Raw genomic sequence first — 15,350 nt, forward strand, 5'->3', positions numbered from 1 at the left:
TGAAATACCAATTGATATATTTGTATACTGCCGAAGGATTAGAAAACTAAATGTAGCCATGACTCCTTCCCATCATGCAAACATACAGATGTTCCAATGTGTGATTTTTGTTACCAACATTGTCATTTATACCTAGAAGAAGGGCCACAATAAAGAACATTGGAATTACGCTTTAAAATTACCTTAATTTACCCGTCCTTGCATTTCACATGTTTAAAACATTTCCTAGGACTTGAAACAAAAAAATAAATAGATTTATTTTGTAAAAGTACATTTATTTGAAACAGGGAAAATATTAATATAGGGAAAATTACATAAGAAGCAAAAATAAACTTCATACAAAACTTGTTTTGAACTTTCATAATTTAACAGTTGCAGTTTTTGCCCAAATATGCATTTTTTAAAGTACCACGTATGTTACACTATTTAAAACAGAACAATTATACAACCTAATTTGGGCTCTTAAAATTATACTATATACAAAACATAATTTATGTTTTATTTTAACAAAAGTACACATCCCAAAAAAGATGCAGTTTTTTAATATTCCTGCAAGTATGCTGTTGATAAGCCAAGAAAACAAGCTGGAAACAAACAGCATCAGCAGAAAGTCTATCGTTTTATGGTGCAGTTGAATGGCCAAGTTCTCCTAAGGTCAAGTAACCAGGCAGATCAGTAGCATTCATGTAAACTTATATGTAAGTGTGTTAAGGAGAAAACAAAAACACAAGAGCATTATCCTTTTGAAGCTTAGAAACACATTGAGCCATGATATTTTTAAAAAGATATCTAAGCTTATATATGCATAATATGTGGATGCTTCCTCAATATGAAACACGGCAAGAGCTGAATACCACCATTTTAAAAGTGTACCTCATGCTCAGCTACAAAACATCAACACAGCATGAGTGGTCAAAATACAGCAGTTACAATCGCTTATTGAAATTAAAGTTGCAATACTACTTCATTGTGTAAGCCAATTTAAAATTCATGAGCGTTTTTTCAATTGAAGTCACAGGTTACATTTCACACTATATACCAATATGACAAACCCACCTTTGTAAAATTGGGTAATGCATAATGTATTCTGAAAAAACTTCAACCATCTCAAGATTAAAATAAAATACTCAGTGACTAATGTAATCATAGCCAGAGGGTCTGCAATAATTTGCCTCTCCAGATGTTTTGGACTACAACTCCCATCAACACTAGCCATCAATCAAAAGTAAAAAGGGTCATGGGAGTTGTAGTCTAAAGCATGTTTGGCCGCAGGTTGCAGGCCCTTGTTCTAGGACATCTCTTACCTACCAGTAGAAACTACCACCAACCTAGAGATAGGTTCAAAAACAGAGCTATAAAACCTAAGCGCTACCTCAGTGCAAAGACTTACCAAAGGCTCAGGCAAAATACCCATATGAATAACGCAATATAAAAACTAGGACCAAGTTGAAAAAAACATGGACAATTAGGCATTACCTCAAAACACTACTTAAATTTGAAAAACACAAAACCGAAATATTAAAAGTTAAGTGGAAAAATAAATAAAGTAAAAATCAACTATTACAAAGCCATGGTCACTGTTCCTTTGGCCGTGGCCCAAGTGCCCACTTGGCCTGGCTAGGTCCAGCAGCTGCTTTGACTCCATTGTTAGTTTGTGGACCAATGGACATGGCCAATCTCCCAAACAAGTCACAAGAAGTGGCTGCCTCTGGCCATGGCCACTTCTGAGAGTTCCAATATGCACTGGGCCGCTACAAGAAACCTGAAGAAGCCACCTTGCCACCATTGAGGGTCCACGGGCCACTCACAATGGCCTCCAGCAATGACATAGCCAATGAAAGCCAAACAAATTGATAAATGGACATGGCAATAGCCAGTAACTTTGCCCAGGGTATGGCCGTTGACAAAGCCGCAGGAACCCTTCATAGTAACAGTCACTAAGCTGAAGTCCCAATGGGCATGGCTTGTGCCAAGCACCCCAGTTGTCTGGGAGGGTCTGAGATATTAGCCCCAGACACGGTCCACATGCCAGAGCTTCCTCATACCGGGTCCGAGACCTGGCCAATACCCCGAACCGAGTCTTGGGATAGCCTACGAAGCATGAAAAATACATAAACAGCCTGTTCTACTATTTTGTAGAGTCACTACACAACTCTATGGTCATGTAACCTTCCCTAGGATTGAGGGCTGCAAAATTCTCATTTTAAATCTTATTCAGCGCAGTTTCACACAAGGCACTTCATGTGGCCCAAGTGTTTGTTCCTTAATTTTGGCATTGCCAACGTTTATAAAGCTCTCTATCCGAAGAAAAAAGATATCCACCAATTTAGTTTTAGTGTGTTATTGTGTGCCTTTTTTTTTTTTTTAAAGAGTGAAAGTGTACATGCATGCAGAGTGTGTAGGTTCAACGGTATATTCATTTAGTCCATATACTTTGCACGTATGTATATTTAGAATGTATATATATTCAAGAGTATTGCATGTGCATGCTGTTTGTGTAGACAGATTCCAATTGCATTTTCTGTGCTAACTTGTATTAGAGCATTCTTGCTCCAGTGGAATATCCATCTCTCTATATATATAAATATACATATATAATATATATACACACACACACATATATGCCTTTTCTCTATGCTTGATCGTTAGGTCAAAGCCATTTTGTTTACTCTTTTGCCAACAGCTAGTCCTTTGTGACTTTTTGGATCTTCTGAAATCCCTCTGCAGCTTTAGGTGTACTACCCTTATTAACCCATATAGATACCATGGCAGATGTGCTCCTTGAGAATCCCATTCTATCCTTGGAGTTTTTCACGCGGACAGTATGTTTGGGAGTAGATCTGTACAAGACACACTGGGACACCCTCATCCAGCCTGAACTGGATGCCACACAAAATCCACATCTGTGAATTATCAGGAAAGATAAATGTGGCTGGCTTGTCCTGGCCAGTTGACCACCAATACTTTGAATGGTGCACGGGTGCTGGGGTGACCCCGAGCCATATGTATACACACACGCACACATCGGTGAAGAACCTCAGCCATTTCTCAGGTACGTTCCGCTCACACCTGGACCCCAGTCTTTGTAGCTGAGAAGATGCCATTGTAAAGATCATTGCTGTGCCACCTCCTCCAAATCTTCCAACGGCAAAGCTCTGCTATGTCCAGAGGAATCCTGCCTCACGCTCTGCCTTCTCTGATCCAGCAGGAAAAAACTGGACCATCCATCAAGGCAGTCCTGTGTGCCTCATTCAAAACCTCTTAATGCTAAATCTGTGATTAGGACAAAAGTTAATGGCCTACTCCTGCGCTGAAACAGAGTGACCTGTGCGGCTGCTCTACAAAACCTTGGGCTAGTCAATGTGAGATATCTGTACTTGCGTTCCTGCAGCTGTTTCTATTCATGCAACCATCCTCCTGCCATTGCGGAGTGCTTTGTACCTCTGTTCTCCTTCCTATGTCACCTCTGTGCTTCCTGCCACTGCTGCCTCCCACTCCTCAACTTGAGTCACCTTGATTAGGCCTTCCTCCGTTCTGGGCCCTGTGATCCTGGTCTCTGCAATTTATGAGACTATGAACTGAACCAGAGTCTTAAACCGCTATACAGCCACCCCCAACACAGACATCTGGAGAGACATTTCTTCCCATGCTCCCTGGCCTTATATACAGCAGACTCCTTTTGACCGAGCAGCCTGTCCCACATCATGTTACCCCCCTCACCCGTTTAATTTTATCAATGGTCCTCTTCTCCAGAGATTCTGCTCCAGGTGCAGTGTGTGTGTTCTGTGTCCACCTGACAATTTTTTTCTGTGTGCTTCACACCCACTCTGCAGCCATCCTTCTCCCACTACTGAGCTCCTCAGATGGAGGTTGCTTTAAGTACCAAGCTGGCAAGCTACCACCATCTCCACACTCATGGACCGTAAATCACATACTTATTGTTTCACAGTAACCATGGCACACCTACTGGGGGTGCCCCAGTTAACCGTATGGATAAACTATGTGGAACTGTTAGATTTCTACAGTGACAATATCAATTATGTACCAGTGATCTACCATTACATACTCGTTCCCCTTGGGGTCCTGAAATTATAGAGCAATCCTGATATTAGTGCCCACCTTTGGTTTTCTGTACTATTTATTACGCTTTTCTTCCTTAGAAAACTAGTTAAAATTATACCAAACTGTGTTTCTCCTGGCTTCAAAAGCGAGTTGGATCTGCTAGAAATCCTGTACTATTTTTTTAAGTAAACTTTGCAACTTCTACCAGTTAGATGCCCATATACAAGTATGTGTAGCAATTACTGTTCTTCACAGCTACAGGTTCTGCAATGCAGATAGTGCTGTATTGTTGCTATTAACAATTGTTCTAGTCACTTTAGACACGAGGTGGGTGTAAGTAGTCCCCACTTTACTGTTTATTATATCACTTTGACTAATCATAGTACTTGCATATATTCCTAACATATTTCGCTTCATGAGTTAATTTTTGTCATTTGTAAAGCGCCTTTCACCACGGGTATGGTACCAAGGGCGGTGTAGTTGAACGCCCTCAGAGAGACCAAAGTGCAAAGTATGGGAAATCGGGGGCAGGGGGTGTTATTGTGTGTGCATAATGGCCATTAAAGGTTACAAGGGGTGTCCAAGTCCCTGCTAGTCACTGTCACCCACATCTAAATGGTATTTGGATGGGTAGAGAAATAAACTGGAGGGGGTGTGCAAGAGGATAGTCACTTATGGGTGTAGTCACAGTTTGAATTTTTGTCGTAAAAGGTAGCTGCATTCTTATAGTAATAGTGTTGTACCAAGGTAGATTCATGACGACATCATGCCGAGCAGGGACTTGATGGACCACACCCTGGCAACTTCCATGGTCAACAGTCGTTGTACCTTGCCCAGGATGGCCTTTATCCTGTCCTCCGACGGTGAGGCCAGGCGCGCCACCGTGTTGAGCCTGGATCCCAGGAACCGAGCGTGCTGCGATGGCACCGAGCAGGACTTCGCATAGTTTATCGAGAACCCCAGTTCCGTGAGCAGGCGGACGGTTCTCGCTGTGTGTTCGATGGCGAGATCCCTTGACTTCGCTCGGATGCGCCAATCGTCAAGTTAGGGGTAGGCGTGGACACCCTGCAGGCGCAGCCACGTTGCCATCGGTGCCAGGCACTTGGTGAAGACCCTTGGAGCCGACTTCAAACCGAAGGGAAAGGCCTTGAATTGATAGTGCTGTCCTTGGACCACGAAGCGCAGAAACTTCGATGCCCCTTGTGGATGGGGATGTGGAAATAAGCATCCTCCAAGTCCAGTGACGACAGGGAATCTCCTTCCTCTGGATGTCCAAGCATGTGCTGAAGGGTGACCATCCGGAACTTCTGGGACTTGATGCATTTGTTGAGGCGGCGGAGATCTAGAATGGGTCACCAACCGCTGGTCTTCTTTCGGACGAGGAATTACCGCGAGTATACTCTGGAGCCCCAAAGCCTCTTCGGGACGAGATCTATCGCGCCCTTTTTCAGCATAGCTCGTACCTCTAGAAGCAGTTGTGGGACGTTGTTTTCTTTCCTGGGCACAGGTGTAAAATGGGGGCACTTCCTTTGGAACACCAGGGTGTGTCCATAGGCCAGGGCATCCAGCACCCAACGGTCGGTCGAGATGGACTTCCACATGCCGACGAAGTTCGCCAGCCGGGCTCCCACCGGGGCGCTCGTGTGGGGGCCTGATGTCACGGCCGGTTCAGTCCTGTTTCACCGAGGCCGTACCCCCCTGGGCCCCTTGGCGATGACTATTTCCTCCGGCCTTGATGCGGCCCCTGTAGGCTTCCAGGGACGAAGAAGGGGCCGCTTGATGGTACGAAGAAAAGCTGCCACCAAATCCTTTGGAGGCATCCTGTGACTTGCCTCCGGAAGCTCGAAAGGACGGCCGTCGCTGCTGGAGTGTGCCCAAAGCACGGGCCGTCTCGGTATCTGCCTTGATGGCCTGCAGCGATAAGTCCACTGTCTTGTCGAACAAGTTGTCCCTGTCGAAAGGCATGTCCAATACCTTTGTCTGGATGTCCTGACGGAAGCTGGTGGCCTTGAGCCAACCACGACGACCAAGGCAAACGCTGTTGCCCATCTGGCGGAAACCAGTGTCGGTGATGTCCGTGGCCACCGTGATGGCATGGTCCGATGCCACCTCGCCTTCTTGTAGGATTTCAAGGGCCTCCGCCCTCTTGTTGTCTGGGAGGAATTCCAGGAAGGGCCATTTAGCGGGCCACGATGGCGAGAGCGTTGGCCGCCTTAATGGTTGTTGCCGCCGACGAGATGACCCATCGCCCCATGGCATCTAGCTTCTTTCCCTCGCCGTCCGGTGAGGAAGTGGAAGTTGATGCTGCCGACTCTGCAGATTTCTTCCTGGCCGCCGCCGAGACCACCAAGTCCGGGGATGGCTGCGATCTGAGACACTTCGGTGCAGTGTCTGGAACACAGCATTTCTTCTTATACCAGTCTCTCTTCGCTGGGGCTGAGGACGGGTTTTTCAGGAGGGACAGCCCTTCGTCCCAAATGTCATCCAACAGCAGTCTTCCTCTTGGCCTCTCGTCATTGATAGGCTCCCCTGCCGCCGGGTTCTTTGTCTCCTGCCACTCAGCGAGTCACTTGCGACGGTCCTTCATGGTGCGGGAGAACATGTCCTTGCAGAACGCACAGGCCTCCTCCACGTGCAATTTGTCTGAGTTTAGGCAGTAAAAGCACCAGTAGTGCCCATCCTTCAGGAAGAAATTCAGTAGTCTACATCCTGAACAGAGGCGTCGAGTCTCCCTTGTCTTTGGCCATGTCCACGTGGGGTAGGCCTCAAGAATCCTCCGAAAAGTGAAGTTTGACGAAAAATCGCCCTTGAGGGGCATAGAAGCTTCCGAAAACAGGTCCCCGTTAATCGAATCGGTGGAGCTTGAGGCTTAATTGACCTAGAAAAATAGAGCAAACTCTTTGAAAAAACACAATACGCAGTAAAAGCTGGCGAGCTAAGCACGAGGACTCCCAACACTTGAACGTGCAGTAAAAATCTGTTTATGGCTGCCAGAGGAGGGGCTTAGGTAGAGGGCAGTCATTGCCTGGGGGCAGTATCGCCCAGAGACGAGTGATTGGGTATTAGGAGAAAGACAGTTCAGAAACGAAACAAACTGATTTTTTCTTTGCTGAGGATTCCCAGCCTGACGACAGGGAATATTCATGAGCATGGGAATCCATGCCAGACCCCATGCTGGAGAATAGTAAAAATACAGTCTTTATATAATTAAGGTTCAAGGTTATATACACAATCACAATAACTCACTTTGTGCTTAGTAAATCTACAATGGAAAATATATACACATTTCTATGTGGTACCACAATTACTTTGATTCCTTTAAAGTGCATTAACTAGCTGTAGTTTAAATGTCACACAAATCAATAAATCCAGTGAACCAACGATAGACTTAGTAGCTAAAGTATTGTTCTGCCTAACTGTTCTAACCAACTGTTTTCCTCCTAAGTCACAGTTCTGTATACGGATCCACCCCCCCCCCCCACCTGGGCAACCTGTAAATAAAGATCGTACAAGCCCAGTCCATATATTGTTCGCCAGAGTCTTATTTCCTTCTAAATATTTCTACCACCCCAATGTAACAGGAATAGCAGAGTTTGACGTCATCGTCGACAGATCTTTCTTGAGCGGCTCCCTTTAAAGCAGGAGCCATGGATCGTCGAGATCCCACGAGGAAAAAGGGTAAACATGGTAGTTGCGGCAGCAGCTTCGATTTTTGCAGTGCTCGTTGACGATCGGTCAAAAACGTTGCACCTCGACGACTAGTGTTCGTTGCCGCAAAGAGTTACTGAATAACTTTGGCCCAGCACGGTCATCGAGTCGTCCAGCGTCGCTGCTGTCTTCAGGTGGATTCTCCTCAGTCGTCGACGCCCTTGACTTTCTACGGCAGGACGAAAGCAGTCGACGATGATGAACAAGGGAGTCCTTGGATCAAATGTTCTTAGGCAAAGGGAGCACGGCGGCACAGGTCGGCGATGGCGGACGGCTGTCCGGGGGCTTCTCTTCGTTCTCCTCGGTGGTCCCCTTCTACGGTTAGCAGCATTTCGTAGGTCTGTCTACCAGGGAGCTTTGGCAAAGATCAGCTGGTGCATGATGGTCCCTCGTAGCTCGGGGAGAGGTCTCCTAGCCAGGTCCTCTCTTGGATCAGTTCTTGAAGGCACAGCAGCTTTCAGATTGCAGGGAAGGGAACAGCGGTGCAACATCTTCCAGCTTGGCTTCGAGAGTAAGCATCAAGTATCAACTTCAGGTTCTGAACGACTTCTAGCAGTGAGAGGCCCCCCAGATATACTGATGATCTCCCATTCACTCTGCTGGGTCTCACTCAGGCAACCAATCACCCAGAGGGGCATTCAGGCAGCCAATCAGGCGCACAGTGCATTCAGGCCATTCTTCTCCATCCAGACACTCAACACAGATTGTGGATTCGGACAAGCACTCTGCCATTCAGCACTACACACTGCATTCATACCATTTTTCGGGCACGGCTAGCTCAGTCATTGTGTCAACCATCAGATACTAGACACCCATAACCCCGAATTCGTATTCGTCACACACTCCATTCACCCCAGGTCCCACCCCACGGGCGTACCCACAACATACAGTCATTGGGGAGGCTCCAGCCAGTCTGGCCTGCACTTCCCCACAACACATACATGGAACTTCCACCCAACAGCCAGTCAGGGGGAAGGGACAGAGTCAGGGCTTGCCGGGACTTCGGGAAAAGTAAGGTAACAGGCGATAGAAAGCAAGAGGGCACAGGGGCCATCTTGTTTCCTATCAGGAATCCACTGATTCCAATGGCAGGGCCTGGGCATCCCAAAATGGAGGATCTACAGGGCACCTGTCAATTCAGCACAGAGCTGCCACCAGCCCATACCCTGCTCTGGGGGCCACAAACGGGTACCGAAAAACATACACTAGGAGTACAGGGTCACTCCCACCCATGGGTGCCATAAGGGTATCCCAAGGGTCTGTTCACCAAACCAAATACAGGAAGAGCCGCATCGCCAGGAGTCCCACATGAACTCCTGCACGGAAAACAAGTGAGAACATACATGATAAAGCAATTAAGGACAAGGATTCAGAGGCCCTGTCCCGCTGATGCATCACACCCAGATTCAGGTTTCTTGGCCTGGATGTCAGAAGGAACTTTGGAGGGAACAGACGGATGCACTCGAGCAGTAGGATGCCCAGCAGTGGATCTTCGAAATACTATTGCATTGGAGCCCTTCACAGGCTACAGTTCAGGCTACAGTTCAGCGACGGGTGTCGCTCGGGAGACTTGTCTTCAGTTCTCAGTCTCTGAGGGGACTTCAAGTCGTGGAAAATTGCCACACCTGACCCAGAAGGATGCCCATGAGATTTCAGCCAGATCCACACTTCACATGGCGTTGCACTGCAAAATGGCACAGGTTCCAGGCTGTTGGGAGTTTACAGCCCGGGAGGGTCACAGCTCATCGTGGGATGGTGCAAAATGTAGGTGGTCTTCAGACTGGTTAGGCCAATCTGCCAGGGGAGGTTGTAGTCTTCAGGATATTTTCCCTCTCGCTGGAATTCTGGGTCAGGTCTTCAGCAACCACTCAATGGCTCTGGCGGACGCTTGGAAGTTGCTTGGACATCCTTCTACAAATTCCTCTTCGAATCTTCAGTCCAGTGGCCAACTGATGTTCAGCTCCAGGACCCCTGCCATTAGCATACTGGCTGAGCCCACTAATCACCATTGTGCTTACGTGCGGGCGTTCAACTCTCTATCAGTAATATGTGACTGCCACACACAACAAAACATTTACAAGGACCACACTGCCTGCTATCCCGACAGTGTAATCACAAATATCATTTCTTCAGGTAGATACGTACGTCGTAGCACCTTCCAATATGGCTGCTCGAGTACCCCGAGTAGCTTTCCTTCACTACTAACATAGACAAAGGACTTTAGGTGTCACTCATTCCCTTATTGCATAGCAACAAGCAGAGGCAACAACCACATTTCGCCGGAGACGCGAGAACGTTAATTCGGAGGTAAGCCCTGGGGTCCTTAAAGCCCACCCGCTCACAGGACCAACCACAACACGATGCGACTATTAAAGCATATGAATGGATGATGGTGGAAGTGTCTATTCGAATTGTAGCACAACAAGCACGTTTTGAAAAACACGCTTCAAACGTGTTTTAGTTATGTCACGGTAGATCTTTTAACCTCGGCTTTCAATGACAGAGAAAACATGAGTTTAATTAAGCACCCACATGCCTTATAAATCCGGCATTTGCTATAAGAATACGATAATAATTGCACGGCTGCATTAAAAATGTGTCAAAAAAATTTGTCAAACAACGTATTTACTTGCAAAGTTCCAATAATGCCTCTGCAAGTCTGCCAAGCATTGCGGCCAAATGACAGACTTTAATTACGGTCTAAACCATGCGCTTTAGATGCAACGCTAGACCTGACTTGATTACGGTATTACTAAAAAACCTAAATACAATTACCTTTGTCTTCCTTCCCCCTTACCCCTCAGTTGGGATTAATCCCAGTTATGACAGTTTCATCTGACCTTAGAAATAAGCAATATTCGGGTAAGAAAGCTTTCTTTTTCACGGTAAAAATAGCTAAAAATAAAAATGTATTCATTGAGTTATTTACCTTTCTCCCTGTTTGATTTTTCCTTCCCCATTCCCCACCCCTTTTTCTCTGTGAACTTAAAACCTAAAATGGGAATATACATAAGTGAAAATGTGAATTGTGCAATGTTATTTCCATGATATGCTTATTTCAATCACAACCTTTGTGTTTATTTTCAATGTATTTTGAATGTTTTAATCTGTTTGCCAAAATGGGTGATGGTGCTTGGTGATTATGCAATTGCTATTATCACATATGATTTAATAAACTCAGACATGCCCTGATTTGAGAAAGGCGGTACGCCGAAACACGTGTAATCTATAGGGCGACACACAAAATTTAACAATAAAAACCTCCACAGTATCAAACTCTTTGGTTTCCAAGATCTTTTTCTGGCACAGTAATAAGGCGTTGCCTTAGTAACTTGGTCTTTCATTATACAAGCGGAGTTAAGGAACTCCAAGTCTCCGCTCTAATGGCACACCAATGCGACAGCTTGAAAATTTGCAAGTAATTAGGTTGCGGGGGTCACAAGGTGATATCAACCCAAAAGTTCCTTCGCAAGCTTTAATCACCATTCAAGCCTTTCATGAAAATCTGGGGGGCAGCTGTCCAGTGGGACAGCCATCCTCTCAGTTTAAACTGGTTCCAGGAAGGCACACTGCAGGACAAACACCAGCAGAGTTTTGTTAACCTCATCCACTTCCTGCCCTCAGAACTTTGGCAGGCTTTCCAAGGGAAGCCCACAAAAGACAAACAACCCATCAAGACCTCCCTCACCCCCAGGAAGGTAAGAAGGCTCAAGTAAGAACAAGTCAACATGAAGAGGGCTTAAAAAAGTATCCCCCATTTTAGGCAAATGGTGACTCCTGTGTCCCTACTGCAGCTGCGAAAACAGCCTGGGGTAGAAGTACACAAAAAGTAATGCAAAAAGGTACCCTGCCACCAGCCTGTGAAATTAACTTGCGACAGTAACTAAAAGTTACTGGAATAGTAAGAAAAGGGAGACAATGGTTTCCCCTCAGCTTTCCACCTATGGTGGTGCGCTGATCTCACAAAAAAAAACAGGAGGGACAAAAGAGTGTCCCCCCTGCCCTGGTAGTTAACACAGGTAAAATAAAATGGAAAGATCAAGGAGCTTCCAGCAACACTGCACAGAAAGTGCTGAGAGCTCCAATATCAAAAGGTAGATGACAGAAAAGGAATAAGTTACTTATCTGTAACTCCGGTTCTCCAGCATTGGTAACTTTCATAGATTCACATGCTGTGAATATTCCCAGTCGTGAGGTTGGGAATCATTGATAACAGACAGTTTAAACTGAAACTTTGTCACTTTTGTGCTCTAATACAGTCATTTTGTGTCATACTGCCCACAGCCAATAAGAACACCTCCCTTAACTCCTCCCCTGTTGGCCATTTTCAGATTTGCTAAGGCCACATGAGTGGCAGCAAGAGCCAAAAGATGAGCCATTCGGGGTAGGTGGGATGGTCGCATGTGAAAAAACGAAGTTACAGGTAAGTAACTTATTCCTTCTCCAGCATTGGATCTTTCATAGATTCACATGCCGTCAATGGATTACAAAGCAGTATTGATAAACAATACATATGGGCGGAGGAAAGCTCCCAGCAAAACTTACCAGTGGAGACTTACTAACCTCACGCAAACAGGTTCCTCACAACCGATTGGCCGACTAGATTCTTCTGCAGAATCTGTCGACACAGTAGAACCTGGTGAATGTATGCACTGATCCTCAGGTGGCTGCACGGCAGATGATAGGCAGCAAGATTCCGGAGAGGAACGCAGTGGTAGCTGCCACTGCTCTGGTGGAATGAGCCCGGGGATTGCCCGTAAGTGGCTTGCCCGTTTGTTGATGACAGAAGGAAATGCAGGCAGCAATCCATCTAGAAATGGAAGACTTGAAACGTTCTGCCCAGTAGGTCCAAAAGAGAAACATTTGATCCGAACGGAATGACTTGGACAGCCCTCGGCATCGTGGCGCTGTTGCAAGAATACTTAGTTACATTACAAGAATAGTTTCTTAATTACATTTGAAACAGCAAGAAGCCCTTAATTCAAAGAGATGAAATGGGAAGGACGGCTGTCATGTTGCAGGGGTCGGCTACATAATCACATGAGGTTACAGATTGAAGGAGCAGGTACAGTATCAGTAGGTGAAGTCAATCAGGCAGTAGCAACACACTATGAGCCACGCCTCATGTTGCGGAGGGGGGGCCTTAGGTAGTGGAGGAAAGTAAGATCAATGTAGTACAGATAATCCGGTAGTAACACCACATTAGAGGCCCCACCTCACGTTAAGGGAGGCTACAGTACATAGTACTTGAGGGCTCGCACCACATCCAGTGTGTGCAGTGCCCGCTTCGCTGGAGACGGAGTGCTGAAGGACACTTGTAAAACCACTGGCTGATTCAAGTGGAAGGAGGGCGGCACCTTAGGCAATAATGTTGGTTTAGTACGAAAGATAGCATTCTCCATGTGAGATATCAAGTAAGGCGGTTTGCAGGAAAACAACTGTATCTCTGTTATGGCCACCAAGAAAGCGGTCTTGCAGGAAAGATGCTTGATGGATGCTTTGTGCAGCAGCTCAAAAGGCAATTTCATGAGCATCGAGAGCAGCACCTTCAGTTCCCACGCTGGAGCTGGGCGACGGACAGGTGGAAAAGACCTGACAAGCCCACGTAAGAATTCTTTCACTAGCCACTGAGACCACAGTGATGGTAAGCCTGTGGAACGGTTGTATCTGGAAATTGCAGCTAGGTACACTTTCATAGGGGACTGCGTCAAGCCCTGTAACGCTCACCTGATTCCCACGGAGGCGCTGGTCCCGGCTGAACAGTTATAGTCTCTTCAATTGAGAAGCGTAGAGCTCGGATGACACTCTGGACTGGGCTTCCTCTTATTGACCGTCTGGCTTGCAGGGTAAGGTTTCTGCAGGCGGAAGAAAAAAGGGTTAATGACAGTTTGGCTGGACTTCCTCCTCACTAATCGCCAACTCTCCGAAAGTCCAATGTCCTGGTGAGCTCTCACCTTAGGCGTATAAATGCTGGGCTCTCCATCCTGCGACTTATGCAGGGGTGCGTGGGTTCCAGTTACGTCACTGGAGGTCCTCAAAGTCTTTTGTGGCCTTAGAAGTGGCACAGGTGCTGAGATGCCAAAAGGTGATGCCGCCGTTACTGCACGAGCGGATGCCAGTAGGTATAAAGAGTTTATAGTCTTGAAGAGATGGGCACCTTTAATGAAGTCTTTGCATTGTCTTTTTCAGGTGCCTGGATGCTGAGGGCGTGGTCACTGAGAGCGCGACACGTGCGGTTGTACGTAGGTATGGGAATTTCAATGACACCTCAATAATGTCCCTTGTTTTCTGTTTTCAGGTCTTGAGATGTTGCGGGCGTTGTTCGGCCGTTGCACGTGCGAAGTACTTGAGTATAATGATCTGTGACCTTATTATAGCACCTCTAACAATGTTCTTTTCTTATTTGCAGGTGTCGGGACCTTGCGGGCGTTTTCCCAGTCGCGGATGCACGTGGGGAAACACGTAAGTGTTAGGCTTTCTTGCAGTCTTTAATGGCACTTAAATAATGTCTTTTCTTGTTTTCAGGTGCCGGGCTGCTGCGGTTGAAGAGATCGTAATACGCGCACAAAAGCAGGTAAGAAAAGTAAATGCGGCAGCCTTCACCCGATTCCTACTTAACAATGTTCTTTGTCTTTACAGGTGCCTTTAGGCTGCTGAAGAGAAGGCCGCGAAGAATCCGTGAAAGCACAGATGGATCAGGTAAGCGAGCGCGGCTGCGAACTTGTTGCAACTTGCTAACCTTATGTTTCTTTTGCTTGCAGGTTCTGCCGGTGTCTGGATTCCTGGCTGGATGGTAAGTATAGTTCTCGTGTCTTTCTTCCACAGGTTGCTGAGCTGAAGCTGGAAATGTCACTGGAATGCTGGAGCTGACTCGGTGAGCGTCCTGCTGCAGATGCAGAATAACGCGAAGCACGTTTTCCCAATCGGGTGTGGTTTAAATAGTGTTGGAGTGATTGGGTGTCTTCTTCCTCAGCCTCGCCCAGGTAGAAGAGTTCCTGTGTTCCAGAGCTAAGGAGTGGCACCAGCCCCACCCAGGTAAGAAAGTAGTCCCAGTTCAGGGAATAGTTCCTCCCAGCAGAAGGCTGGGGACTTCATCCTGCCAGCATTTGCAAAGGTGAGTATGCAGCATGGTCTGCTACAGGTAGGTCCACCCAAGCACCTTTGCAAGAATTATGAGCCCGGCGCCCCTGGCGCCGGGACTGAGGTTCCTTATGAGCCTGGCGCCATAGGCGCCAGGACATAGTCCAAAGGGCCCCAATAGGGGTTTGCTGGAGCCAGGGACGAGGGTCGTGAGCCTGCTTCCGGGGATGCTGGGCTTGACTTAGCTTCTCGGGAGAAGTGCTCATGACAAGCCCGACCAGGCCAAGGATAACAAATAAGGCAAAATGTCTTGTGGCCGAATCTGCTTGCTCCGGCACCACACCTGGAAGGGATTTCACTTGCTCTTGTGGCATCTTAAAGTAGACGGCGCGCTCACCTAGGCTAGGACCTCTTGGTAGTTTTGTGGGAGGGATAGTGATCTTAGCATTCAGATCCTAGGAGCTAGGCCGTCAGATTGAGTGAGGCTGGGTTGTGGTGCA

The 15,350-nt window shown here is 46.8% G+C and overlaps 1 protein-coding gene across 1 annotated transcript in view; it reads right to left on the reverse strand.

The window, feature by feature from the left end:
• Positions 1–254: 254 nt before the first annotated feature.
• PAXIP1 (PAX interacting protein 1) overlaps positions 255–15,350 on the reverse strand; it is a 584,896-nt gene continuing 569,800 nt past the window's right edge. The window contains exon 21 of the mRNA XM_069647937.1: positions 255–694. Within this exon, the coding sequence (XP_069504038.1) occupies positions 683–694 (12 nt within the window). The 3' untranslated portion in view covers positions 255–682. The remainder of the gene's footprint in view (positions 695–15,350) is intronic.

The sequence above is a fragment of the Ambystoma mexicanum genome, chromosome 2q, assembly GCF_040938575.1.
Source record: "Ambystoma mexicanum isolate Mex_15411 chromosome 2q, UKY_AmexF1_1, whole genome shotgun sequence".
In the NCBI taxonomy this organism is placed as follows: domain Eukaryota; kingdom Metazoa; phylum Chordata; class Amphibia; order Caudata; family Ambystomatidae; genus Ambystoma; species Ambystoma mexicanum.